Source organism: Solenopsis invicta, chromosome 2, assembly GCF_016802725.1.
Source record: "Solenopsis invicta isolate M01_SB chromosome 2, UNIL_Sinv_3.0, whole genome shotgun sequence".
In the NCBI taxonomy this organism is placed as follows: domain Eukaryota; kingdom Metazoa; phylum Arthropoda; class Insecta; order Hymenoptera; family Formicidae; genus Solenopsis; species Solenopsis invicta.
The window spans coordinates 8271418-8297581 of NC_052665.1; the positions used below are offsets into that span (position 1 = coordinate 8271418).

The 26164-nt window shown below is 30.0% G+C and overlaps 7 protein-coding genes across 9 annotated transcripts in view; 2 read left to right on the forward strand and 5 right to left on the reverse strand.

Annotated features, from left to right (window-relative positions):
- LOC105200923 overlaps positions 1 to 26164 on the forward strand; it is a 203611-nt gene that overhangs the window by 93183 nt on the left and 84264 nt on the right. The window lies entirely within an intron of this gene.
- On the forward strand, positions 5564 to 8837 carry LOC120356915. 2 transcript variants are annotated; one of them, XM_039445809.1, is made up of 4 exons: positions 5564 to 7028; positions 7153 to 7661; positions 7777 to 8723; positions 8784 to 8837. In XM_039445809.1, exons 1-3 carry the CDS (start codon positions 6539 to 6541, stop codon positions 7825 to 7827), a joined length of 1050 nt encoding a protein of 349 aa, XP_039301743.1. In that variant the 5' UTR covers positions 5564 to 6538; the 3' UTR covers positions 7828 to 8723; positions 8784 to 8837. The 2 variants fall into 2 exon arrangements, with proteins under 2 accessions (XP_039301743.1, XP_039301744.1); XM_039445810.1 differs by having other exon boundaries at positions 5565 to 7028; positions 8481 to 8723.
- On the reverse strand, positions 8547 to 14995 carry LOC105193613 (chymotrypsin-2). 2 transcript variants are annotated; one of them, XM_026130241.2, is made up of 7 exons: positions 14675 to 14995; positions 14260 to 14333; positions 13958 to 14055; positions 13641 to 13782; positions 9196 to 9303; positions 8867 to 9025; positions 8547 to 8695 (listed from the first exon to the last, which is right to left on the reverse strand). In XM_026130241.2, the coding sequence occupies exons 1-7, from the start codon at positions 14757 to 14759 to the stop codon at positions 8552 to 8554; spliced, it is 810 nt and encodes a 269-aa protein (XP_025986026.2). In that variant the 5' UTR covers positions 14760 to 14995; the 3' UTR covers positions 8547 to 8551. The 2 variants fall into 2 exon arrangements, with proteins under 2 accessions (XP_025986026.2, XP_025986025.2); XM_026130240.2 differs by lacking the exons at positions 8547 to 8695; positions 8867 to 9025; positions 9196 to 9303 and adding exons at positions 12588 to 12957; positions 13144 to 13302; positions 13435 to 13542 and having other exon boundaries at positions 14675 to 14800.
- Positions 9292 to 10643, reverse strand: LOC120356916 (trypsin zeta-like). Its single transcript, XM_039445816.1, has 3 exons — positions 10514 to 10643; positions 9713 to 9807; positions 9292 to 9536 (listed from the first exon to the last, which is right to left on the reverse strand). Exons 1-3 carry the CDS (start codon positions 10514 to 10516, stop codon positions 9413 to 9415), a joined length of 222 nt encoding a protein of 73 aa, XP_039301750.1. The 5' UTR covers positions 10517 to 10643; the 3' UTR covers positions 9292 to 9412.
- On the reverse strand, positions 16117 to 18194 carry LOC105200925 (chymotrypsin-2). The gene is made up of 7 exons (XM_026130242.2): positions 18090 to 18194; positions 17672 to 17745; positions 17400 to 17494; positions 17087 to 17228; positions 16881 to 16988; positions 16557 to 16715; positions 16117 to 16370 (listed from the first exon to the last, which is right to left on the reverse strand). Exons 1-7 carry the CDS (start codon positions 18172 to 18174, stop codon positions 16215 to 16217), a joined length of 819 nt encoding a protein of 272 aa, XP_025986027.1. The 5' UTR covers positions 18175 to 18194; the 3' UTR covers positions 16117 to 16214.
- Positions 18857 to 21064, reverse strand: LOC120356743 (chymotrypsin-2-like). Its single transcript, XM_026130245.2, has 7 exons — positions 20929 to 21064; positions 20494 to 20567; positions 20214 to 20308; positions 19898 to 20039; positions 19683 to 19796; positions 19361 to 19516; positions 18857 to 19198 (listed from the first exon to the last, which is right to left on the reverse strand). Exons 1-7 carry the CDS (start codon positions 20975 to 20977, stop codon positions 19055 to 19057), a joined length of 774 nt encoding a protein of 257 aa, XP_025986030.1. The 5' UTR covers positions 20978 to 21064; the 3' UTR covers positions 18857 to 19054.
- LOC105200924 (trypsin-1) lies at positions 23777 to 25989 on the reverse strand. The gene is made up of 7 exons (XM_026130247.2): positions 25859 to 25989; positions 25411 to 25484; positions 25126 to 25220; positions 24812 to 24953; positions 24602 to 24715; positions 24280 to 24435; positions 23777 to 24121 (listed from the first exon to the last, which is right to left on the reverse strand). The coding sequence occupies exons 1-7, from the start codon at positions 25905 to 25907 to the stop codon at positions 23978 to 23980; spliced, it is 774 nt and encodes a 257-aa protein (XP_025986032.1). The 5' UTR covers positions 25908 to 25989; the 3' UTR covers positions 23777 to 23977.

Below are 26164 nucleotides of genomic sequence, written 5' to 3' on the forward strand. Positions count from 1 at the left end.
ATTAATGTCTTACAACACTGTAATTGTTGTTATTCTTTAATGTGGTGTCGTTTTATTTTGAAGTAACCAAGAGAAATATAATCACAAAAAAATTAATTGTCAGAAGATCAGAAGATGTGAAGAATGTTCGAAGTAAAGTTAGTAAATAATGAAAACATATAACTTTAGAACAGTAATACAAAATGCTGTTGCTTTGCGAGCATCAGTTTAGTATATTTGCAACATTTATTATTGAATTGTGCAAGATGAAGCCGTTTGCAAAATATAACGAGCTTCATGAGCACCTAACGTTCCAGTGAGTTCTTTTATTATTTACATGAATATGCCTTTATGACGCTAGAGTAACTGATTAAAGATAAAAATATCAAATGGACAAGAAAAGTAATAAGAAAGAAAAAAAAGATTTAACATTTACGCAAATTTATTCTATTAAATTAAGATAAATGTTATATTAATGTTATATTAAGCCTCTTTATTAGTTATAAGATGAATTTTGTTATAATAATATGTTAATGTAATAAAATTACATAAATAAAGATACATGCTCATACAATTTATGGTTTATAATTATAATAAAGATGATGATCGTGAAAAAAATGTTACAAACAGAGAGACTTTTTACCAAGTAATTATAGCAATATCACATGTTGCTTTTGAATGTTCTTTTGAAATAAAAATCTACGCTTGTTTCAAATTCTTCTGGCCTAATTTCTGTATATCCACTTTCGTACCATGCGTATTTGAATAAATTTCTAAATCTTGGTGATGAAAATTGAAAGTGTGTTAATGATTGCAACTTTAAAACAGAATCTCCTGAATGTAATTTGATTTCTAAATCTAGAAGCATGACAACAAGAATTGACCAAAGAATTTTATAAAATTCTTCCAGCGGAAGCCATATACGTTTAATAGTTGTCTCTGACCTATTGTTCCCGCTGATATAGTTAAAAAAACAATATCTTCAGCATTTTTTGGCCTATCTTAAATTTGTGTAATTTAATTCAAGTGATATGTATTTCTAAAAAATGTATTAAATCTTTAAATTGTGCCAATTATAAAGAGCATATATTATTCTTTGAAACAACTAGTGTACTACTTTTAATAAATAAAATCTAAGTCATAGTATCTTTCGTGTAAGGATTTTCTTATTCCAACCCAAATCGTTATAAGATTAATTTTTAAAAAACCTATTTATTTTGATAAAACCCAAATGGTAGTGTCTTTACTTTAATAAAACCCAAGTGGTGATAGCTTTAATTTTTTTAAAAATAAAATTTAAATAGTACTATCTTTTGTACTTTGATTGAAAAACCTTTCTATTATAACAAAACCCAAGTGGATGTATTAAATTAAAAAAATTTCAATAAAGTATAATATTTCATCTCAAAGAATTAAAGAAAAAACAGTAGAAAATTAAAACAATTTATTAAAATAAAAAATGTTTAATGTACAAAATCTTGACACTGCTAGATAAGAAGTACATTAAGAAGAATTGAATAAGAACGAATACGATAAATGTAAAAAATAGCTTGCGCATAGGAGTAGGTATGCGGATTAGTACGGCTGACTAATGTATGCTAGCATTGCCAGCAATATTCTTTGTCGAAAATGTGAAAGGGAGTATTCCTGACGTTCAGTGGGAAAAACTTAATCTTCGTCATTGCGTTTTCATTTGTTTATTTACTTCAATAATTGTCACTTACAGTATATACGAGGTGTGTTCAAAAAGTATCGCGAATTTTGAATTTTCGCGGGTTACGTATATTCGAATTTCGATCTTTTTGTGGCGTTATGTTGGTACTCATGTCTCTCACTTATGCCGACAAGCTCGGCCATTTTGAATGTTCACTTAATTGTTGACAGCTGCTTTGCTTGCACGTGTTTTGGATCGTCTTCGATTTTTACCTATTCAAAAAAATGGATCAAAGAACCTGTATCAAATTTTGTGTGAAAAACGAAATTAAGTGCGCGGATGCATTCCGAATGTTGACTGTGGCATACGGAGAAGCTACCTTGGACCGAAGCAACGTTTATCGGTGGTACAAAATGTTCTCAGAAGGCCGAGAAGATGTGAACGACGAAGAGCGTGCCGGACGCCCGAGCACTTCAACAACAGACGAAAAAATTAATGAAGTGGAGAAAATGGTATTGGCCAATCGTCGAATCACCGTTAGAGAAGTTGCTGAGGACCTAAACATATCGATTGGCTCGTGCCATTCGATTTTTATCAATGATTTGGGCATGAGACGGGTCGCCGCGAAATTCGTACCAAAATTGCTCAATTGCGACCAAAAACAGCATCGCATGAACATTGCTAATGAGATGTTGGACTCTGTCCGCGACGACCCAAATTTGCTCCAGAGGGTCATAACTGGTGACGAATCGTGGGTTTATGGTTATGACGTGGAAACCAAAGCTCAATCATCTCAATGGAAGCTGCCGCACGAACCAAGACCGAAAAAAGCGCGCCAAGTTCGGTCGAATGTGAAAATTTTGCTGACAGTTTTCTTCGATTGCAGGGGCGTGGTGCATCATGAGTTCTTGCCACAGGGTAGAACGGTCAATAAGGAATATTACCTGCAAGTTATGCGCAATTTGCGCGAAGCAATCCGCCAGAAACGCCCGGATTTGTGGAAGAACAAAAATTGGCTTTTGCACCACGATAACGCCCCTGCTCACACATCGTTGCTTGTGCGCGACTTTTTGGCCAAAAACAACACACTAATGATGCCGCAGCCACCGTATTCCCCAGATCTGGCCCCCTGTGACTTTTTCTTGTTCCCTAAACTGAAGAGGCCCATGAAAGGACGACGTTACGCTACGCTTGACGAGATAAAGACGGCATCGAAGGAGGAGCTGAACAAGATAAAAAAAAATGATTTTTTGAAGTGCTTCGAAGATTGGAAAAACCGTTGGCACAAGTGTATAATATCTCATGGGGATTACTTTGAAGGGGACAAAATAGATATTCATGAATAAATAAATAATTTTTGAAAAAACACAAAATTCGCGATACTTTTTGAACACACCTCGTATTTTTTGCGTTACGCTATTGCGTTATGACAGTCGTGTGGGCCGAGTATTCTCGCCGAGCGAGAGGCGACGACGCCGTGCAACGATTGCCCTTTAGTTATCGGATCAGGAGCATATTTTGCCCTGAGCTCGTGTCAGAGATACGACTTTTCGCGGATATCGAATAGGCGAACTCGCGTATGCTCGTGTTACGGCTCGCGGTGGCGCGGCAGGGAGAGCGAATACTTGAACGTCGTTACCGCGGTGAAGTCGGACTAGAAAAAAGTGCCGGAGAGCCTTCCGGACACTTATTTATTAATTTAGGAATTGCCACGTTCTCACCCCGCTTGGTTCCGATTTCCGAAATTTTTGCCCCGATTGGGCGATTCGGATTTTCGGTTTCCAAGCGCAGCGAATAAAGACGATCGGCCGCCAAACGATTGCCGACGGTCCCCGGACTAGCGACGCCGATATTGTCTTAGGGCAGTTGTTTACAATTGTAATATCGGCGCCGCATCGTCCGAATGATGTTTATCGTTGGGTAATAACCGCGTGCAACCCGGAAATGCTCGAGACCGTCCAAGCTCCGCTTTTTCGTTTTTTTGTATCTCTTTTTTGATGCTTTATTATGCCGCGCCGTTCGACCGTCGCCTATTCGTTATGATGCACGTATTGCATCCGCATGTGTGTGCGCGATATGAATTTCGCGTCGTTACACCTGAGGACAACGACGATAATGAGGACGTTTCTTAACATGAAAATATTGAGACTTAGACTTTGCATCGCGATATCTCCGCTCGTAGGGAGAAAAAAAATAAAAACACTTTTATTATGCCATTTCATCATTCTAGCTACAGTAACTATTCAGCACTTCATGACTTCAGCGGTTTTACTGATATGTGATAATCTCGCATGTTTGAAAGTCGCTGACTCGGGTGAAAGAGGCTCAGTCTCTGTTCGCTTTGCGTAAATATTGCGCGAGACGCGACCGTCTATTGACCAATAAGACCGGGAGAATCACACATGAAATTATATTGAATTGTAAACCTGTGAATCTTGATAATTACAAGGCGAGTAATCATTCGAGTCTAGAAGCGCGAGCTTCAATGGAAGATTCTTACGGCGAGCAAAATTCTAATTGTAGCAGTAGTCACAATCAATATGTCGTGGAAAATTTTTTGCGTAGAAATTTGGACTTAAAGTTTATCACAAAAAAGGTCAATGATTTTTCGATTCAACTGCAGCAGAATCGAGTAGCATTTACGGCCTGCAATTTCTTCAAAATAAATAAAACTTTGTTCAGTGGTGTGAGTATATAATTTAATTAATTTATTACAATTTCTATAGAAGAGAAACTCTTTTCAAATTGTAATGTAACTAATAGTTATCAAAACAATTAAATGAAGTATATTTGTTTTCCAGTTCGTCGGGGTGATTTTCACTTATCAATTTATCTTTGTTCAATTTGATCAACAACCAAACTCCTCTCTTCTTTTTTTTCTGAAAAAAGGCATATAAAGAATATATCGAAATTATCGTTGTCGCTTTTTCGCGGTGCCGATTGGTTCTCTCGCTGCGTTAACTTCGTGAGTGGCTGTCATCGCGGAGATCGCGTATTTTGACTTTGTGTATTGAGGGATTAAAGGGTAATATTAAATTTATAATTTGTGTGAAATTATGTAACATTAAAAGCTCTGTAGAGCGCGCCTGATAGCAATTCCTGGTGAAACCTTTTTAATCCACGCACACACATAACAATTAAGATTCCGTTTTACTGTAACGTGATATTTCTTACAGCGTTACTTCTAAGTAACTGATCGTTAAGCATGAGATCCGAACGGTTGTATTATTACAAATATAGAAAGCCCACAAGTCAGAAAGAAATCATAACGGTTCGAGTGAGAAGGAAAGACAAATTAATGTGTTCTTCACCGCTGAGTAAATAACGCTGAATAAATAAATAACAATAATGAATCTGGATTTTCACAATTAAATAAGTCATAAAATATAAATAATTTACCTACAAAAACTATTACAATTTTATAAATAAATTATATAGGTTTAGTCCAACGTATAAAAACTGATTATTGATAAATTATATAAATTAAATCAAACATATAGACACTGAGTCAAAACGCTAAAGACAAATAAATTAAGTACGTAAAACTTCCAATGAAGTCATTAAACATTCATGATCCGGAGTTCTTTTACAATTTTCTTAGTAGTGAAAAATCGCATGGTGGAGGCATTCAGTATCCGATTGTAAGTTCAAGTTGATATTTTAATTGATTTTTGCTGTTGGAACTTATTATTAAGCTGATGATGACTCCAAAGAAGAGTCGAAACGTTCAAACTTATATTAAATAAACAAAAAATTTTTGTCTATTTTGAATGTTTTGTTGTGCGCACTGCTAACTGTACTGATCCACATTAGCCTTTGTATTTTTTTATATTTAAAAGTCACAATGTATATTGCTATAGAATTTTTTAATTATTTTCATAAGTTAAAGAAATATTTATTTAAATAAATTGAATAAAGAAATAATGATTTTTATAATGATAATATAAGTAAAAAGTTAGTAAATTATTAAATTTTTTAATATCGTCGATATTAAATGCATTTATTCGTTTTTTTTACGGACGTTTTCGTATTATAATTTCTTGTTATTATCAAAAGGCGCGGTTGCGTCTCGCGCCAAGTGAAGAGAAATCAAGCCTCTTTTGCGCAAGTGAGCAACTTCCAAGCTCACGAGATTATCAGATCTCAGAAATGGCTGAACCGATCAAGTTCTGAATAGTCTTAAACGACAGCTTGAGGAAAATTACATAATAAAAGTATTTTTATTTTTTCTTTCCGTCTCTACGTGCGGAGATATTGCGATTAATATTACCATGACTCATTACCTGTTTTATATTTATCAATTACTGTTTATTAAGTTCGTTCCGACATAGCTACCATTTGGTCAATCATATCCCCTACAAAACCTCCAATCGTCGAAGTTCGTCCAAGGTTAATTTTCAAAGGTACCGCGAATGTGCTAATATCGTAATAAACCTATAAATTGCACGCAACATAATGTTGCACTAGTAGAACGTTTTTCGTTGTGCATAAAGCATCAGAGAAAATTCACGACGTATGCGCTTCTCGGAGTGTTTTGCTTCTAGATAAGATTTACTATTTTTCCTATACAATATTCTGTATCGCAAGGATTTATAATACGTAATCAGCAGCCATACTCTCGTTTGCAAAATAATAAGAGTTGATTAGCAAAATAATAAGAAATAAAAATGGAGGAGGCGCAAGTACATGTGCAAGTGAAAGACAACTCGATAGAGTGCATCTTACGTCCAATATCGTACACCTCCTGGTTCCTGGGTGTCGGTGTAGCACGTCCGCGAAAAGATCTTGAAAATATAATAATAATTATACGTATAATTCATATGGCTATGTGTCCCTTTATCATGATATATAACGCAGAATATTTCTTCACTGATATTTCTCTCTTTGTCATTTGATGACAAAAAAATGATCCTGTACATGGCTTTTCTAAACATGATGATATATTACATATCAGCTTATTATTATATTTATCACGGATTTAGGCAGTGCGACGACTGGCAGAACCTGATGAATGATTTGAAAAAACTTGATCAAAACATCAGAAAAGAAACATCCACAAACCAATACATAAATGGCCGATCTATAAATGACCGATCTATAAAAATTGTTGAAGCGCTAGCAATTTTCATGACGTTCACTGTCCCTGCTTTGTGGCTGATAGTTCAAATTCTGCTTGATTATATCTCATCATATGAAGAACACGAGTATTTTATAACACAAATGCTGTCTTACTGTATATTAGCGCAGTCGTTGATCAACAGCTTTGTTTTCGACATTGTCGTCTATGTGTTGTATTGCAGATCTCAAACATTAAATGAATTAATTGGCACGTTGCATAAGTTCCATGTGCAGGAGATCGCGTCCAAGATTAGATTCATCAGAAAATTGCATAGCGGTGAGTTTTTGCGAATATTATATAATCCGGTAATGTAGATTTATATGGTTCAAAATATAATTTAATACAATCTATGAAAAAATTGCGATGATAGTATAGTCGAATTGTAAATTCTGTTGCGCAGATATTTGTAAACTTGCTAAGATGGTAAATGATATGCACGGTATTCATCTCCTCTTATGCTCAGCAAATTGCTTCATCATGACAGTGACTGCACTATTCAATTTTTACTTTACCTTGAACCATGAGGACAAATTGTTACTGTTAATACATCCAGTTTTACAAATTATATATACCATGCAATTCTACCCGATTTGTTGGATTTGCACACTCGCGTGTAAAGAATTCAATAGGACAGGGTGCATCATACATGAAATTCCATTGAAGTGCCAACCTGTAAATCTTGATAATCACGAGGCGAGTAATCAATTGAGTCTAGAAGTGCGAGTTTCCATGGAAGATTCAAACAGCGAGCAAAATTCTAATTGTAGCAGCAGTCACAACCAGTATGACAAAAATGAGGACCTAAAGTGTGTCAGAAATGAGGTCAGAGATTTTTCAAATCAACTGCAGAATCGAATAGCATTTAGGGTCTGCGATTTCTTTGAAATAAATAAAACTTTGTTCAGTGGGGTGAGTATACAATTTATTTAATTTATTACAATTTCTGTAGAAGAGAAACTTTTTTGTAATGTAAATGTAAATAATAGTTATCAAAACAATTAAATGAAGTAAATTTGTTTTTCAGTTCGTCGGAGTGAGCTTCACTTATCTATTTATCTTTGTTCGATTTTCTTAATCGAAATTCTCTCCTTTCTGAAAAAAGGCATGTAAAAAATATATCAAATGTATCGAAATTATTGTTGTCGCTTTTCCGCGCTACCGATTCGTTTTCTCGCTGCGCTATCTTCATGAATGCATGTCATCGCGGAGATTACGTATTTTGACTTTGTGTATTGAGGGATTAATAGGGTAATATTAAATTTCTAATTTGTGTGAAATTATGTAACATCAAAAGTTCTGTAGCGCGCGCCTGTTTTGTCTAGTGTTAAACAAAATACTAAAAATGTATTTGAAGCGTTTGAAAATGTGTTGAAATTCAACGTCATGTTTTTTTGCATTATAGTACCAATAGTAAACGTTTTGTCTTTTTCTAAAAATTTCTATACTGTTACATTGTATAATAATATTGTCTCACTGTGTTCTACGTGTTCTTATATCTTGCTTGTAAAAATAAATTAAGAGACTAATCCTATGTAAAAAATGTAAAACTAATGTTCCATTATCATTTAGACAACATTATTGTAAAAGCGAATTGGCGATACATGACGCGCAATTGTAGCTGAATTAGGTTTGCGTAGCGGCTCGTTCCCGATACAATATGGTAAAGTCGGTATATACGTCGTAGCTTTCGAAGATTTAATTTAGCAAATATTATTTACTATGTTTAAGGAAAATAAATTGTACTGAACAGAGGACACACAACAGAATAGTAATCACAGTGGAAAAAAAGTGAGATCAATTTAGACCGCGTTGTCTTTAATCCAATCCAAATAATTGAAGACACGGGTAAAGATAGTGGGGTAGGTTTGGTCAGCACAGCCATACGCCCAGGATACCAATCCAACGAGTTGTCTGTTAATAGTTAATGGGCCGCCAGAGTCACCCTGAAAGAAGCAAAGCGTCATTTCAAATGTGAGATCTAGATTTTGTGCATTTTCTTCATCATGATTTTAAGTACTTGATTATTTTTAGATAGCAGTTTATAAGCTTCTACTGAGAATATTAAATAAATAGACTAATACAATAGTTGAAATCTAGAAATAAGAAAAACCTACCTGGCAAGATCCTTTCTTTTTTGATGGGTTGAACGCACATACTTGCTCATATCGATGTACTGTACATCTAAAACGCTCCTCGTACTGATTCTCGCAATCAGTTGGATCAGCGATGAAGATATTGACTCGTTGTAACTTATTGGTGCTCGATCCTTCTTGCTGCAATTTTGTAATAATATTTATATTTAGCTGTTTTCAAAGTAACATTAATAGTGTATACTTTTTATATAAATACTATAAATAATAATTACAAGTTTAAATAATAGTAAATTTGTGTTTTCCCAAATTACAGATTCTACTTAATATATTTAAAACAGCGAAAGACTCACCCAAAGTTTTCCCCATCCTGACACCACAGCAGAATCATAAGTCTCAACATTTGTTAATCGCAGAGTAACGGGTTTGATAGTTCTAGATTCTTTGAAGGGAGGTGTTACCTAAAAATTTTTGCTTGAGATTTATAGTTTTTGATTCAAAAAGACAGTTATAAAGATCTTAATTTCTTCGGTGAATCGAAAATTTATACCGTGCTTATCTTCAATAAAGCTATATCATTAATCCAATAGAGTTGTAGAGTTTATGTGTAATTTTTCTTTCGACGTTATGTAATGATTTCGGTTCATTTAGGTCGATGGTGCCAGCAACGACTATTAGATCTAGGGCAAGCCTTCTACAACATAAAATTTAATTGCTTAATTTTTAAACTACATATATAATACAGTGAGCGTGTCAGATTTCTTACATCAACAAAAGTAATATTTACACAAATATATTCAGAAAAGTTTAACAAAAAGATATATTAGCGTAAAGTATAAAAAGTCGATTTATTAAAAATAATGGAATTACTTTTCGACGCAGTGAGCTGCCGTGATGACATAATTTTCATTCAGAATTGATCCGCCACAGAAGTGATGAAAATTATTTTTGTCTTGTAGGGAAACCTGTAAAAATTATACACAACATTTTTGTAAATATTTGTACATTTGTTAGAAAATTTTTGTACATACTTTTAACAGTAGTAATACACACACACACACACGCACACACACACACACACACACACACACACGCACACAAAATATATTTGATATAGATATAGATATATATATATATATGATATATATATATATATATATATATATATATATATCATATATAATATTTATATACATGTATATACATATACATTTATATACTAGTATATAAATATTGTTTATATACTAGTACCTATTATTTTCATAATAAATGTATATTTTCTTTAGCATCTTCTTCATTCACGATTATGGGATTAAAAAATGGAACAATTCCAGCTACAATGATGAGTTATTATTACTATAAATAAAATAAAACCGAAAATCTGATCTTTTTAGGTTAGCAATCTTTCAAGAAAGTTTTATGAAAAATTATAAAAAAACAGTTTTGCGATGTTGTATTTATATTTAATGATTGAATTAATAAACGTATTAAAGAAATGCATTTATTTAAATGATACGTGCAGTAATGCAATTTTTCTCCCTAAAGATACTCCTAAAAAAATTATATTAATTTATATTCACGTATATTAATTTATATACACGAATTATATTAAATAATTTATATTCACTTATACGAATAATTATAGAACAACTTAAGAAGATTATTACTTACCATAAGAGAAGGCTAGAAAGCTCAAGAAATACAAAACTCTCAACGCCATTGTATGATCAGTGATTGAAGCCTATTTTGAAGTCATATCAATACCAATTTATATGTTTTCATGTGTCCCCACTTACGTATAAATAATCGACACGCTTTCTTTCAAAAATTTATATTACGTAGATCAGTTATCAAGTACTATATCAGAAATATAGATACTGAAGATGAGATCGCAGAAATTAATCATGATAAGTACAAGATGTTGTCATTGCAATTTTATGCAACATATGTTTTCTGATTAGATTTATTACAATTTTATATATCTTAATTAATTTTATTTTTTCTTTGTTAAATATTAAAGCTTTTACTTTAAATAATTGTAACTTTTCAATCATCTTACATTTCTAACTTTTTACAATGTCGAAGATGTTTAGGTCGACGATTTTTTATTTGAAATACCTTTGGTATGTACTCTTATAAAATTTGATATCAGCTGTAGCATACACCTATAAAAGACACAATTTGTAATATAAATATAATATAAAAAAACGTATTTCTATTATATTACTTATCTTTTGATCAAGCAATAATTGTTCTGTCGATCTTTCTGTTTCATTATCTGATATACGACTGATTCGGTTTTTCCGTATTTATTAATCTCGTTCAAGAATTTTTCATGATTCTTTTATACGATTAAATTGTAATTAAGAGAAATATAATAATTCTTTGATCGATATAATAAAAGCATTATTTCATTTTTGCACTTTTGACAACTTATGTTATAAAACTTATTATTTTATAATTTATTATTTAATGAGGTGATTCTTGTAATAGATGACATTATTTTTTATTGTCACAAAATCAATCTACTATATGTATAGTTGATGTTATTCACTAGCTTATTTCTAAACAATTTATACCTAGATTGGATGTAGAAAACTAATACACTGGGATTCTACTGACTTTTTTTATATTCAACTAGAAAAAATAGTTCTTTTTGACTTGTTACACAATCTTATATTGGATTATATATACAGAAAACATTACAGTTTATAATAATTTTTACAATAGTGTAATGGCACTGAGAAAAAAATCATCTCGAAAGTGAACGTTACGAAATAATAATTTCGTTTAAAATTATTATCTATGCTGTATTATAAAAACTTGAATAGTTTTTTATTAAAAGTTTCGCGCTCACAATGCTAATTTCAATAGGAAATTTCACGAGAGATAAAATTTGATTGACCTTATGTAACTTGTGAATTTTTAATAGAAAATTTATTAGTAAAGAATTTTATTAGAAAAATTTTGACGGATTGTTGAACACGGACAAATAAAAGACGATCGATCGTAGGTCTAAGATGATTGCAATCGATCAGAAATCATATACCTCAATCAACGACCTCGTGGCCTAATAGTATAATCAATCAAATGATAAAAACTCATTCATTCATCGAAATCATTGATATTCTGCGAGCACAAACTTTCAATCGTATAAATTCATAATACATTTTTTAGAATGAATCAATATTAATAAGTAAATTTACTGATCACGCTAAAGATTTACACATCGGACTTCCTTACATTCTTGCTTAAAAACAAAGAATAATTTTGGATATAAGGATTACCTACCGGGAAAAAAGATCTCAGTCACAGTATTTTTTAATTCAAATTTCTTTAAGTTTTAATTTTAATTCATGAACCGCATTACATTTTTGTTTTATTTGTTACTAATTTATTTTTTACCATTTTATTTACTATTTATTATGTATTTATTTTCTTATTTATTATATTGTTTATCGACTGTTAATGGCGTGTTCATCTCGAAGATTTGCATTGAGAGGTTCAAAGTGGGATTTCTCTGATTCGTAATAAATTGTGTTACTAATGAATAATTGACTAATATACACATATTTTTTAGTTTTACTGATGAAAGCTCTGTGCAGCCAAAACGCGTTTGAATCCGCCAATTTTATTCCGTTTTTATAATTAATAATAATCTTGAATGTATTATTTTCACAATTGACAATATTTTCAAGAATTCTCTTAAATTGTAGTACTGTGCGGAATAATAACTACTCGTAAAAAAGGCTTAATTGTTTTTATTGAATCAATATTTATTTTATTGAAAACATTACAAAATTTTGATGAGCTATTATGAATAACTCATCTATGTGCATCATATCGTGATCATGCATTTTTTACATAAAACAAATATCTTTTTTTCTCAACTTTAAGAAAGATAGATAGAAAATTGTAATGAACTGAGGATACACAACAGAATACTAATCACTGTTGTAAAAAGTGGGTTATAGACCGCGTTGTTCGTCAATCCAATTCAAATAATGGAAGACACGAGTAAAGACAGTGGGGTAGGTTTGATCAGCACAGAGATACGCCCAGGATACTAATCCAACGAGTTCATTGTTGACAGTTAATGGACCGCCAGAGTCACCCTGAAAGAAACAAAGCGTCGTTTCAAATTTGATATCTAAATCTTGCGCATCTAAATTTTGTGCATTTTCCTCATCACAATTTTAAATACTTGATTATTCTTAGATAGCGGAGTATAAGTTTCTACTGAGGATATTAAATAAATAGACTAATACAATGAAAGTTGAAATCTTATAACAAAAATCTACCTGGCAAGATCCTTTTTCGCTTGACGGATTGTATGCACAAACTTGCTCATCTTGATGCACCGTCATTCCAAAACGGTCCCGGTACCGATTTTCGCAAGTAGTTTGATCAGCGATAAAAATGTCGACTAGTCGTAACTTATTAGTACTTGGTCCTGTTTGCTGAAATTAATATTTTATTTTTTTTATATAAATACTGTAAGTAATAAATACAACTTTAAATAATTGTAAATTTGTATTTTCACGAATTACAAATTGTACTTAATATGTTATTTAAAAAAGCAAAAGATTCACCCAAAGTTTTCCCCATCCCGATACCACAGCAGGATCATTAGTCTCAACATTTGTTGATCGCAGAGTAACGCGTTTGATAGTTGCAGATTCTTTGAAGGGAGGTGTTACCTAAAAGTTTTTGCTTGAGATTTATAATTTCTGATTCAAAAAGACAGTTATAAAGATCTTAATTTCTTCGGTGAATCGAAAATTAATACCGTGCACACCTTTAATAAAGCTATGTCGTTTTTCCAAGAATCTTTTGGATTGTACTCCTTGTGTTTAATTATTCTTTCGACGTCATGTGACGATTTCGGAGAATCTAGGTCGATAGTGCCAGCAACAACTTTTAAATCTTCTTCTTGTTTACTACAATATAAAATTTAATTGCCTAAGTTTTAATCTAAATATATGTATAATACTGTGAGCGTGTCATACTTCTTACATTAGTAAAAGTAATATTTATGCAAATATAAGCAGAAAAATTTAACAAAAAGATAAATTAGCGTATAAAAAATCAATTTATTAAAAATAATAGAATTACATATCGACGCAGTGAGCTGCTGTAATGACATAGTTTTCATCCAGAATTGAGCCGCCACAGAAGTGGCGACCAAAATTATTTTTGTCTTGAAGGGAAACCTGTAAAAATTATACATAGCATTGTAAATATTTGTGCATTTGTTTGAAAATTTTTGTACATACTTTTAATAGTAATAAAAAAAAATATATATTATATATTACATATTTTATATGTATATTATATATAATATTTATATACATATAAAAATTGTTTATATACTAATATCTATTATTTTTATAATAAATGTATGTTTTCTAACGTACCTGATATGGAATTTCACCTTCTTCAGCTTCTCTTCCATTCACGATCCTGGGATTAAGAAATGGAAGAATTCCAGCTACAATGATAAGTTATTATTACTATAAATAAGATGTAGCCAAAAAAAAGAAATACTTAATTTTTGCATCTTTACAAGTTAGAAATCATTCAAGAAAGTTTTATGGAAAGTTATAAAAAAATAGTTTTGCGAATGTCATATTTATATTTAATGATTGAATTAATAGACGTATCAAAGAAAATCGTTTATTTGAATAATACATGAAGTAATAAAATTTTTCTCCCTAAAGGTACTCCTAAAGAAGTTATATTAATTTATATTTACTTACACAAATTACATTAAATAATTTATATTCACTTACACGAGTAATTATAAAACAACTCAAAAGGATCATTACTTACCGTAAGAAAACGCCAGAAGGCTCAAGAAATACAAAACTCTCAACGCCATTATATGATGAGTGACTGAAGCCTGTTTTGAAGTCATATCGATACCAATTTATATGTTTTTAATTGTGTCTCCCCACTTTTATATAAATAATCCAATAATCGACGAGCTTTCTTTAAAAAATTTATATTACGTAGATCAGCTAGCAAATACTATATCGGAAATATAGATACTGAGAAATGAGATCACAGCGATTAATCGTGATAAGTACAAGATGTTGTGTCATTGCAATTTTCTTCAACATATTTTTCTCCGATTAGGTTTATTACAATTTTATATATATTAACCGATTTTATTTCTTCTTTATTAAATATTAAAGCCTTCACTTTAAATAATTGTAATTATTCAATCATCATCCCACAATTCAATCTTTTTATAATGTTAAAATATATTAAGTCAACGATATTGAAATATCTTCGGTATTTATAGAGTTTGATATGAGCTGTAGCATACACTTAAAAAGACATAATTTGTAATATGATTAAAACTCATTGCATTTCTACTACCTTATCTACTACCTCGATCAAATAATAATTGTTGTATCGATTTTTCTGTCTCATTATCTGATATACTGATTCGGTTTCCCCGTATTTGTTAATCTTGTTTGAGAATTTTTCATTCTTTTATATTATACAATTAAATTGTAATTAAAATAAATAAAATAATTCTTCAATCAATATAATAATAGCATCATTTTATGTTGCATTTTTTATAACTTATGTAATAAAACATATTATTTTATAGTTTATTATTTAATGAGATAATTTTTCTAATAGATGACATTATTTTTGATTGTCGCAAAATCAATCTAATATGTTGTTAAAGTTATTTGCTAGCTTATTTCCAAACAACTTACATCTAGATTGGATGTAGAAGACTAATATACTGGACTTTTTCTGACTTTTTTTATATTCAACTAAGAAAAATAGTTTTCTTGTCAGATTTGTTACACAATCTTATATTGGATTATACATATGCACAGAAAACATTACAATTTATAATAAGTTTTACAATAGTGTAATTGCACTGAGAAGAAAATTATCTCAAAAATAAACGTTACAAGATAATAATTTCGTCTAAAATTATCATATATGTTGCATTAAAAGCTTCCTATATATATATATATATATAGAGAGAGAGAGAGAGAGAGAGAGAGAGAGAGAGAGTTCCATGCACACAATGCTAATTTCAATATAAAATTTCACGAAAGATGAAATTTTGACTGTCCCATGAAACTCACAAATTTTTATGTTAGAAAAATCGTGACGGACTATTGAACAAGGATATATGAAAGACAATCGATCGTAGGTCTGAGATGGTTGCAATCGATCAGGAAACATATGCCTCAATCAATGACCTCGTGCCCTAACAGTGTAATTGATCGAATGATCAAAACTTTGTCGATCAAAATCATTGATATTTCCCTTTTATTTCAATTTTAAGAACCAATAATTAAAAAATTATACAAAATGATGGGTAGTGTATTAATTATAATTAAAAGATAGGAGGATTGATCTTTGATTCAATCCAATTCTTATAAGTAAGGACACGAGTAAAGACAGTGGGGTAGATTTGGTCGGCACAACCATACGCCCAGGATACCAATCCAACAAGTTCATTGTTGATGGTTAATGGGCCGCCAGAGTCACCCTGAAAAAAGCAAAGCGCCGTTTCAAATTAGATATTTAAATCTTAACTATTTAAATTTTGTGCATTTTCTTCATCACAATTTTAAATATTTGATTATTCTAAGATAACAGTGTACAAGTTTCTACAAAGGATATTAAATAAAGAGACTGATACATTAAAACTTGAAATCTTATAAGAAAAATCTACCTGGCAAGATCCTTTATCGCTTGACGGGTTGAACGCACAAACTTGCTCATTTTGATACACCGTCATTCTAAAACGCTCCTGGTACTGCCGCTCGCAATAAGAATGATCAGCGATAAAAATGTCGACTCGTTGTAACTTATTAGTGCTTGGTCCTGTTTGCTGCAATTTCGTAATAATATTTATATTTTGCTGTTTTCCAAGTGACATTAATATTCTTTTTATATAAATACTGTAAATAATAAATACAACTTTAAATAACTGCAAATTTGTTTTTTCACAAAAAACAGATTGTACTTAATATATTTAAAATAGCGAAAGACTCACCCAAAGTCTTCCCCATCCCGACACAACAGCAGGATCATAATTCTCAACATTTGTTAATCGCAATTCAATGGGTTTAATAGTTGTAGAGTTTTCGAAGGGAGGTGTTACCTAAAAGTTTTTACTTGAGCTTTATCATTCCTGATTCAAAAAGACAATTATACAGATCTTAATTTCATCGGTGAATCCAAAATTGATACCGCACACACCTTTAATAAAGCTATATCATTAATCCAAGAATCATTTGCATCGTAATTCTCGTGTATAATTATTTCTTCGACGTTATGTAATGATTTCGGATTATTTAGGTCGATGGTGCCAGCAACTACTATTACATCTTTGGCTTGTTTACTACAATATAAAATTTAATTACTTAAGTTTTAACCTAAATATATAATACAGTGAGCGCGTCATATTTCTTACATCGACAAAAACAATATTTACACGAATATATGAAGAAAAGATTAACAAAAAGATATATTAGCGTATAAAAAATAAATTTATTAAAAATAATAGAATTACGTTTCGACGGAGTGAGCTGTCGTGATGACATAGTTTTCATTCAGAATTACTCCGCCACAGAAGTGATCGGAATTATTTTTGTCTTGAAGGGAAACCTGTAAAAATTATACATAACGTTCTTGTAAATATTTGTACATTTGTTAGAAAATTTATGTATACACTTTTAATTGCAATAAAAAATATATGTATATTATATATAATTTTTATATACATTGTTTATATACTAGTATCTCAATATTACTTTCATAATAAACGTATATTTTCTAACGTACCTGATATGGAATTTCACCTTCTTTAGCATCTTGTCCATTTACAATCCTAGGATTAAAAAATGGAACAATTCCAGCTACAATGATAAGTTATTATTACTATAAATAAGATGTAGCCAAAAAAAAGAAATACTTAATTTTCGCATCTTTCCAAGTTAAGAATCATTCAAGAAAGTTTTATGGACAGTTATAAAAAAAAAACAGTTATGCGACTATCATATTTATATTTAATGATTGAATTAATAAACGTATAAAAGAAAGTCATTTATATGAATAATACATGCAGTAATGCAATTTTTCTCTTTAAAGGTACTCCTAAAGGAGTTATATTAATTTATTTTCACGTACACGGGTTATATTAAATAATTTATATTCACTTATATGAATAATTATATAACAACTCAAGAAGATCATTACTTACCATAAGAGAAGGCTAGAAAGCTCAAGAAATACAAAACTCTCAACGCCATTGTATGATCAGTGACTGAAGCATTTCTTGAAGTCATATCGATACCAATTTATGTTTTTAATTGTGTTACCCCACTTTCATATAAATAATCCAATAACCGACAAGCTTTCTATAAAAAATTTATATTACGTAGCTATCAAGTACTATATCGGAATATAAATACTAAGATCGCAGTGATTTATCGTGATAAATACAAGATGTTGTATCATTGCAATTTTATTCAACCTATGTTTTTGTGAATAGGGTTATTACAATTTTATATATCTTAATTAATTTTATTTCTTCTTTATTAAATATTACAGTTTTCACTTTAAATAATTGTAATTATTCAATCATTATTTTACATTTCTGACTATTTATAATGTTAAAAAATATTTGGATCGACCATTTTTTATTTGAAATACCTTCGGTATTTATAGAGTTTGATATGAGCTGTAGCATATATACTTATGATATAAATTTAATATAAAAAAATCATTGTTATTATCTTACTTATCTTTCGATCAAGCAATAATTGTTTTATCGATCTTTCTGTCTCATTAACTGATATATACGATTGATTTGGTTTTCCCGTATTTGTTAATTGCGTTCGAAAATTTTTCATAATTCTTTTATACGATTAAATCGTAATTAAAAGAAATATAATAATTCTTCGATCATTATAAGAAAAGTATCATTTTATTTTTGAATTTTTGATAACTTATGTAATAAAAATAAAGTTTCGTTGAATAAATCAATAATATTTATTTAATTGAAAACGTGTGCAAATTTTGAGAATTTATCACGTATAACTTTATGTACATCTCACACAGTCATACACAAAAAAATATCTTTTCTTCCTAACTTTTAGAACGATAGTTAGAAAATTATATAATACAAAGGACAGAGTCGAAGGTACGGAAGAGAATGAAATTGGCCTAGACTGCGTTCTTTTCAATCCAATCCAGATAAGAGATGACACGTGTGTAAACGGTGGGGTGGGTAGTGAGAGCACAATCCAACGACCAAGATACTATTCCAACAAGTTCTCCATTGACAGTCAATGGGCCACCAGAGTCACCCTGAAAGAAAAAACATGCCATTACAAATTTGATAATCATATCTTGTGCTTTCATCATAGTTTTAAATATTTGATCATCCTTAAGATATAATACTTTATAATTTATTACTAAGCGTATTAAATAAATGAACTGATGGAAGTTGAAATCTTAAGAAAAACTTACATTGCAAGCTCCTTTCTGGGCTGATGGATCGTTCGCGCAAACTTGCGTGGGATGAACGTCCATGTAAAGGTCCCTCTCGTACACAGATCTGCAGAAATCTTGATCAGCGATGAGGATATTGACTCGTTGTAGCTCAACAGGACTCGGACCTCCTTTCTGTAATTTTATAGTAGTATTCATTATTACAATTTCAGTTCTCGGACATTAATCCATTCTTATACCAGATATTATAAATAACCAATATAAAATCAAATAATTGCAAGTTCGCGTTTTTACGTAGAAGGTGACAGGTTAGAATATATTTAAAATGGAAGAAACTCACATAGATTGTGCCCCATCCTGACACAACAGCAACATCATTGGTCTTAACGTCGTGACCTTTTTTCGGTAAAGGAACGGGTGCGATGGTGACAGATGCTTTGAAGGCATTCTTTACCTAAAAGACAATTTTTGCTTGAAATTTATAATTTTTATCAAAAAAAAAAAAAAAAAATTATAAAAATACTAATTTACTAAAAAAAATATCTACTTGCTCACCTTTATCAAAGCAATATCGTTAATGTAGGAATTAGATGGGTCATATTCTCGATGTACAATAATTTTTTCAACTTCATGTTGCGATTTTGGGTCACGTAGGTTGATAGTGGCAGCAACAACTTTTATTTCACTAGCTCTTGTCCTATAACACAAAATTGAATTAAGTTTCTAAACATATAATTTATAATTGTGTCATATTTTGTACACCGGCAAAATAATATTTGTACAAATGTACGTGGACAAATTTATTAGATAGATAATACGTGATATAAAATTAATTTATTAAAAGTAACAATAGTAACAATAATTGAATTACCCCTGAACGCAGTGAGCAGCCGTAATAACATAGTTATCATTCAAGATTGAGCCGCCACAGAAATGGAAATCATTATTTATTCTTTGAAGAGAAACCTGTAAAAATTACATGTAATATTCTAAATAGTATTTGCACATTTCTTATTACATTGTCATACACGTTTTTAATTATGTAATAAAAAATAAAAATATTTATATATTTAATATTATTTAAGAATATTTTAAGAATAATAGAGTATCTGTTTATTTTTATAATAAATATATATTTCAATAACATGTACCTGATATGGAATTTCACCTTCTCTAGCATCTTCTCCATTTACGATTCTGGGGTCAAAAAATGGTAGAACCGCAGCTGCAACAATAAGTCATTATTATTATAGATAAAATGTACCCTAACTAAAAATGTATTTAGTTTTTGTTAAAATTTAAATAATAACAAATAATAGTTTGTTTCTTAGATATATTTTAAAATAACAAATTTTTTAATATTTTATATAAAAAATTATAAGAAACAATTCGAGACTGTCATATTTCTATTTGTATTTAACGATTGACTTGGCAGACAAATCGAACCATCAAAAAGTTATTTATTTGAATAATACGATGCAGTAAAGCGATTTTTTCCAAGATAATCTTAAAAGAGTTATAATTTATATTTATTTACACGAATGTATGTGATTATGTTGATCAACGCAGAGAAAATCATTACTCACCATGAGAGAACGCCAGAAGGCTGAAGAGACACAAAACTGTTAACGCCATTGTATGATCACTGACCAAAGTTTGGTTTGAAATTACCTCGACGCAAATATATACCCGTTTTTAACTGCGTCCCCACTTCCGTAGAAGTATTATAATTTGAGTTATCTTAAAAAATCTACATCACACGTAAATCAGTTATGAAAGAGTTCTCGGAGAAGTACTGATATGGATTGCAAAAATCTTGCTGCCTTGATAAGGTCGTAATATTGTGTTATTGTAATTTTATTAAAAATGTTTCTTTAAATTGGTTTATCACAATTTTATATAAATTAATTAATTAAATTTTTATTGAATTGTTATAAATAATAGTTTAAATAATTGTATTTATTGAGTAATCACATGATATTTGTAAGTTTTTATCATTAAAAAAAGATTTTTAATTCACGAAAAATGAACCAATGATAATAACAAAATTTTTTTTATTTAAAATAGTGTTTAACTTGGGATTTAATATGAATTTTAGCATACTTGATTCAAAATAAACATAATTTATAATGTAATTAAAAAAACGTTGTGTTTTTAATTATATTTCTTTTAAATATTAGTTATCGATGGAATATAATGACGGCAATCATTTACCTGTGATCCTAACAATCACAAGGATGAAAAAAACAGTGTTATTTATACTGAAAAATGACAAGTTCATCAGAAACGTACATGTTTCCTATCTTATAATGTAATGATAATCGAGATGCAATATGTTATATTTTTATGTTATATTTTTTGCTACTTGGTTGACTTCCTTTGTAAATTTGCATAAATTGTGCAAGAGTTATTAATTAATTATTATTTATATTATCTTTCTTATCAGATAAAGCAATAAATGTTCTGTTAATCTGTCTCATTATATGAGTGATTTGGTTTTCCCGTGCTATCTAAGTTTGTATCAATGAAATGTCATGATTTAAAGTGCTTTATTTATAACTGTGATAATTAGTGCTTATTTATTGTTCTTCAGTGATTCCAATTAAGAGGTATTCTCTGAATCAGTATATTATCAGTATATTATATTAAAATAGTGAATATGTTTTTGACTAATAGAGAAAAGAAAGTAATTGTGAGATAGATTTGGAATGTTGAGATATGATATCTTGCAAAGTTTGCTTTGAATTCTATAGAGTAACCATTAAAATTACTTTGTTACAGTCTATTTAGATATTGTAGGACGGATAGTGGCTATTAATTTCATTATGTTTTTCTAAAAGCTTAATTTTAATTTTATATGTAGCAGAGATTTTTACAGATGTATACCCTTTATGTAATTTTGAAGTGTATGTTTAATATTAAACCTTTCTACCCAACGTAGGATCCACTCGCGATCGAACAAAATTTCTCGCATTGTGTATGTCGGTACAGTACGGCTACACGCGTCTATGCCACGCTCAAAAAAACTTTGTTGGTAGGGGAATATGGTGCCGCAAGTAGCGCTTTTTGACTGCTGTTATTTCAATAGTTACGTCAGTGTGAAAAATTCACGACTGACTCCAATTTGTTTGGTGATGGTGCTAAAATTCAAAGTAAATAATATTTTATTTTTTATTTTATTTTATCAATATATTTGCACAATATTTGTAGCTTTAACTTGTTATTAATAAAAGTATTTGATTTTTATGTTATTACAAAAATATTGTATAATATTACATGTGTATATATATAGTTTAATAGCATATATAAATATAAAAATGTAATTTTTACTTTTCAACACTAAATTCGTATTAAAATTTATTAAACTTACAGAATTAAAGCTACATTTATTGAAAATTCCATATTATCCGTTAATTCTATATCATAAAAGTTGACATTCTTCATGTTGCAAAATTAACATTAAATTATGGATCCAAACCAATGAAACATTTTTTTTAATAAAAATATGATTCTTTAGCTTTAATTTATTTTTGAATCAGTTCTTTATGATAATTTTTAAGAAAATTATGATTTTTTTTTAAATTACCCTGCATTTATCGTAATTTCGTTCATATTTGCTAACATTTTATAATTTTATCATTTGTTATTATTATTTCACTTTTTAATCATATACTGGAAGGTTGAAACTAAGTAAAATAACGGTTGAAAATCTTCTCATTACGGTGTACCTTAGAATAGAAGCGTATAACGCGAATGACTTTACATTGGCCAGTGAAGAGCAAAAAATTACGTTGGCTAGTAAGTGTTAATTTTTTAACTTAAGTGTATAAATTGAAAATCTTATAAATGCAGCAGCTTTCAAATAACGTAATTGAATTTATTATGTGACGTAATATCTATGTGTAAGCGTCGTGATCTAGCCGCGCTTTAAATTTGACATGTCAATTGAGCTATCCGATATATATAATATATTTTATATATATATATATATATATATATATATATTAGCGATGTGCGGGTACCCGGAATTACGGGTACCCGAGTTTCGAGTCGGATCGGGATTTTTTTTCGGGACCAAAAGTTTGCAAAGTCCGGGTATCCGAAACTTACGAGTACCCGAAATCGAAACAAAATCCCAAAATTTTGTAAATTTTGAGTATTTGGATCTAAAATGTTGTATAGAAAAACAGGTACATTCAGACTCGTATTTAATTGTTTAATTAAGATATTTTTTTAGAAACGATAAAAATAGATAACTTCTCCATTGTAGCTCAAACATGAATTCTATTAAAACGATAATTTTATTAAAAATTTAGATAAACTTTTAATAAAGTTTAAGTCTATTTTTATCATTTTCTATCAATTTTTTCAAACAGGGACGTAATAATTCCTCGCGGTTTTATTTGACAGGCTTAATTCAAAATAATAATTTTCTTTGAATATATCAATAATATTTATTTCATTGGAAACGTATACAAATTTTGAGGATTTACCACGTATAATTTTATGTACATTCCATCGTTACACACACACTATATATACATAAAAAAATATCTTTTCTTTTTAAGAACAATAGTTAGAAAATTATATAATACAGAGGACAGAGTCGTAGTTGTGAAAGAGAATAAAATTGACCTAGACTGCGTTGTTTTCAATCCAATCTAGATAAGAGATAACACGTGTGTAAACGGTGGGGTGAGTAGTAAGAGCACAATCTAACGACCAAGATACTATTCCAACGAGTTCTCCATTGACAGTCAATGGGCCACCAGAGTCACCCTGGAAGAAAAACGTGCCGTTTTAAATTTGATAATCGTATCTTGTGCATTCATCATAGTTTTAAATATTTGACCATTCTTAAGAGATCATACTTATTTTATTTCTAAGCGTATTAAATAGATGGACTGATAGAAGCTGAAATCTTAAGAAAAACTTACATTGCAAGCTCCTTTCTTGGCTGACGGATCGTTCGCGCAAACTTGCGTGGGATAAACGTTCATATTAAGATCTTTCTGATACACATAATTGCAGAAAGCTTGATCAGCGATGAGGATGTTGACTCGTTGTAGCTCATCAGGGCTCGGCCCTCCTGTCTATAATATTCATTATTAAAATTTCTGTTCTCGGACATTAATATTTTTAATCCATTTTTATACCAGATATTATAAATAACTAATACAAATTTAAATAATTGCAAGTTCGCATTATCATGTAGAAGGTGACAGGTTGTGCAATACATTTAAAATGGAAGAAACTCACCCTAATTGTGCCCCATCCTGACACGACAGCAACATCATTGGTGTTAACGTCGTGACCTTTTTTTGGTAGAGGAACGGGTGCGACGGTGACAGATGTTTTGAAGGCAGTTTTTACCTGAAAGAAAATTGTTGCTTGAAATTTATAATTTTTTTATTTAAAAGAAAAATTATAAAAATTCTAATTTCGTAAAAAGAAGATCTACTTGCTCACCTTTACTAAAGCAATGTCATTAATATAGGAATTAGATGGGTCATATTCTCGATGTACAATAATTTTTTCAACTTCATGTTGCGATTTTGGGTCACGTAGGTTGATGGTGGCAGCAACAACTTTTATGTCACTAGCTTCTTTCCTATAACACAAAATTTAATTACTTAAGTTTTTAAACATATAATTTATAATTGTGTCATATTTTGTACACCGGCAAAATAATATTTGTAGAAATGTACGTGAGCAAGTTTATTAGATACATAACATGTGATATGAAATTAGTTTATTAACAGTAACAAAGATAAAGGAATTACCCGTCAACGCAGTGAGCGGCCGTAATAACATAGTTATCATTCAAGATTGAGCCGCCACAGAAGTGGAAATCATAATATTTTTCTTGAAGAGAAACCTGTAAAAATTACATGTAGTATTCTAAATAATATTTGCACATTTCTTATTACATTGTCATACACGTTTTTAATTATGCAATACAAACTAAAAAGTATTTATATATTTAATATTATATTTATTTAAAAATATTTTATATACTAGAGTATCTGTTTATTTTTATAATAAATATATATTTTAATAACACGTACCTGATATGGAATTTCACCTTCTCTAGCATTTTCTCCACCTATGATTCTGGGGTCAAAAAATGGTAGAACGGCAGCTGCAATAATAAATCATTATTATTATAGATAAAATGTAACCGAACTAAAAATATATTTAATTTTTACTTTTTACAGAAATTAAAATTATAACAAATAATAGTTTGTTGCTTAGATATATTTTGAAATAAAAAATTTTTAAATACTTATATCAAAAATATCAAAAATTATAAAAAACAATTTGAGACTGTTATATTTCTATTCGTATTTAATGATCAAGTTGGCAGACAAATCGAGTCATTAAAAAATCATTTATTTGACTAATACGATACAGTAAAGCAATTGTTTTCCAAGATGTTCTTAAGAGAGTTATATTAATTTAAATTTACATGAATGTATGGTTATAAATATCAACGCAGAGGAAATCATTACTCACCATGAGAAAACGCCAGAAGGCTGAAAAGACACAAAGCTATTGACGCCATTGTATGATCACTAACCAAAGTTTGATTTGAAATTACCTTGACGCAAATATATACCTGTTTTTAATTGCGTCCCCACTTTCGTATAAGTATTGTAATCTAAGTTATCTTAAAAAATCTACATTACACGTAAATCAGGTATGAAAGAGTTCTCGGAGAAGTGCTGATATGGATTGCTGTCTTACTGTCTTGATAAGATCGTAATATTGTGTCATTGAAAATTTATTAAAAATGTTCCTTTAAGTTGGTTTATTTTATAC

Bases quoted from the DNA above. Each gene is read 5' to 3' on its own strand.
- LOC120356915 (XM_039445809.1), top strand. From the start codon at position 6,539: ATGATCCTGTACATGGCTTTTCTAAACATGATGATATATTACATATCA. The intron at 7,029-7,152 runs GTGAGTTTTTGC...TCTGTTGCGCAG, and splicing joins CATCAGAAAATTGCATAGCG to ATATTTGTAAACTTGCTAAG. The intron at 7,662-7,776 runs GTGAGTATACAA...TTTGTTTTTCAG, and splicing joins ATAAAACTTTGTTCAGTGGG to TTCGTCGGAGTGAGCTTCAC.
- LOC120356916 (XM_039445816.1), bottom strand. The intron at 9,537-9,712 runs GTAATTCCATTA...TTTATGTTGTAG, and splicing joins GCAGCTCACTGCGTCGAAAA to AAGGCTTGCCCTAGATCTAA.
- LOC105193613 (XM_026130240.2), bottom strand. From the start codon at position 14,759: ATGACTTCAAAACAGGCTTCAGTCACTCATCATATAATGGCGTTGAGA. The intron at 14,334-14,674 runs GTAAGTAATGAT...TTATCATTGTAG, and splicing joins CCTTCTGGCGTTTTCTTACG to CTGGAATTCTTCCATTTCTT. The intron at 12,958-13,143 runs GTAGATTTTTGT...TGTTTCTTTCAG, and splicing joins GCGAAAAAGGATCTTGCCAG to GGTGACTCTGGCGGTCCATT.
- LOC105200925 (XM_026130242.2), bottom strand. From the start codon at position 18,174: ATGACTTCAAGAAATGCTTCAGTCACTGATCATACAATGGCGTTGAGA. The intron at 17,495-17,671 runs GTACGTTAGAAA...TAATTTTTACAG, and splicing joins AAGGTGAAATTCCATATCAG to GTTTCCCTTCAAGACAAAAA. The intron at 16,989-17,086 runs GTGTGTGCGGTA...AAAAACTTTTAG, and splicing joins ATGATATAGCTTTATTAAAG to GTAACACCTCCCTTCGAAAA.
- LOC120356743 (XM_026130245.2), bottom strand. From the start codon at position 20,977: ATGGCGTTAACAGTTTTGTGTCTCTTCAGCCTTCTGGCGTTCTCTCAT. The intron at 20,568-20,928 runs GTGAGTAATGAT...TTATTGTTGCAG, and splicing joins CCTTCTGGCGTTCTCTCATG to CTGCGGTTCTACCATTTTTT. The intron at 20,309-20,493 runs GTACATGTTATT...TAATTTTTACAG, and splicing joins AAGGTGAAATTCCATATCAG to GTTTCTCTTCAAAGAATAAA.
- LOC105200924 (XM_026130247.2), bottom strand. From the start codon at position 25,907: ATGGCGTCAATAGCTTTGTGTCTTTTCAGCCTTCTGGCGTTTTCTCAT. The intron at 25,485-25,858 runs GTGAGTAATGAT...TTATTATTGCAG, and splicing joins CCTTCTGGCGTTTTCTCATG to CTGCCGTTCTACCATTTTTT. The intron at 24,436-24,601 runs GTGAGTTTCTTC...TGAATATTATAG, and splicing joins CAGGATGGGGCACAATTAGG to ACAGGAGGGCCGAGCCCTGA.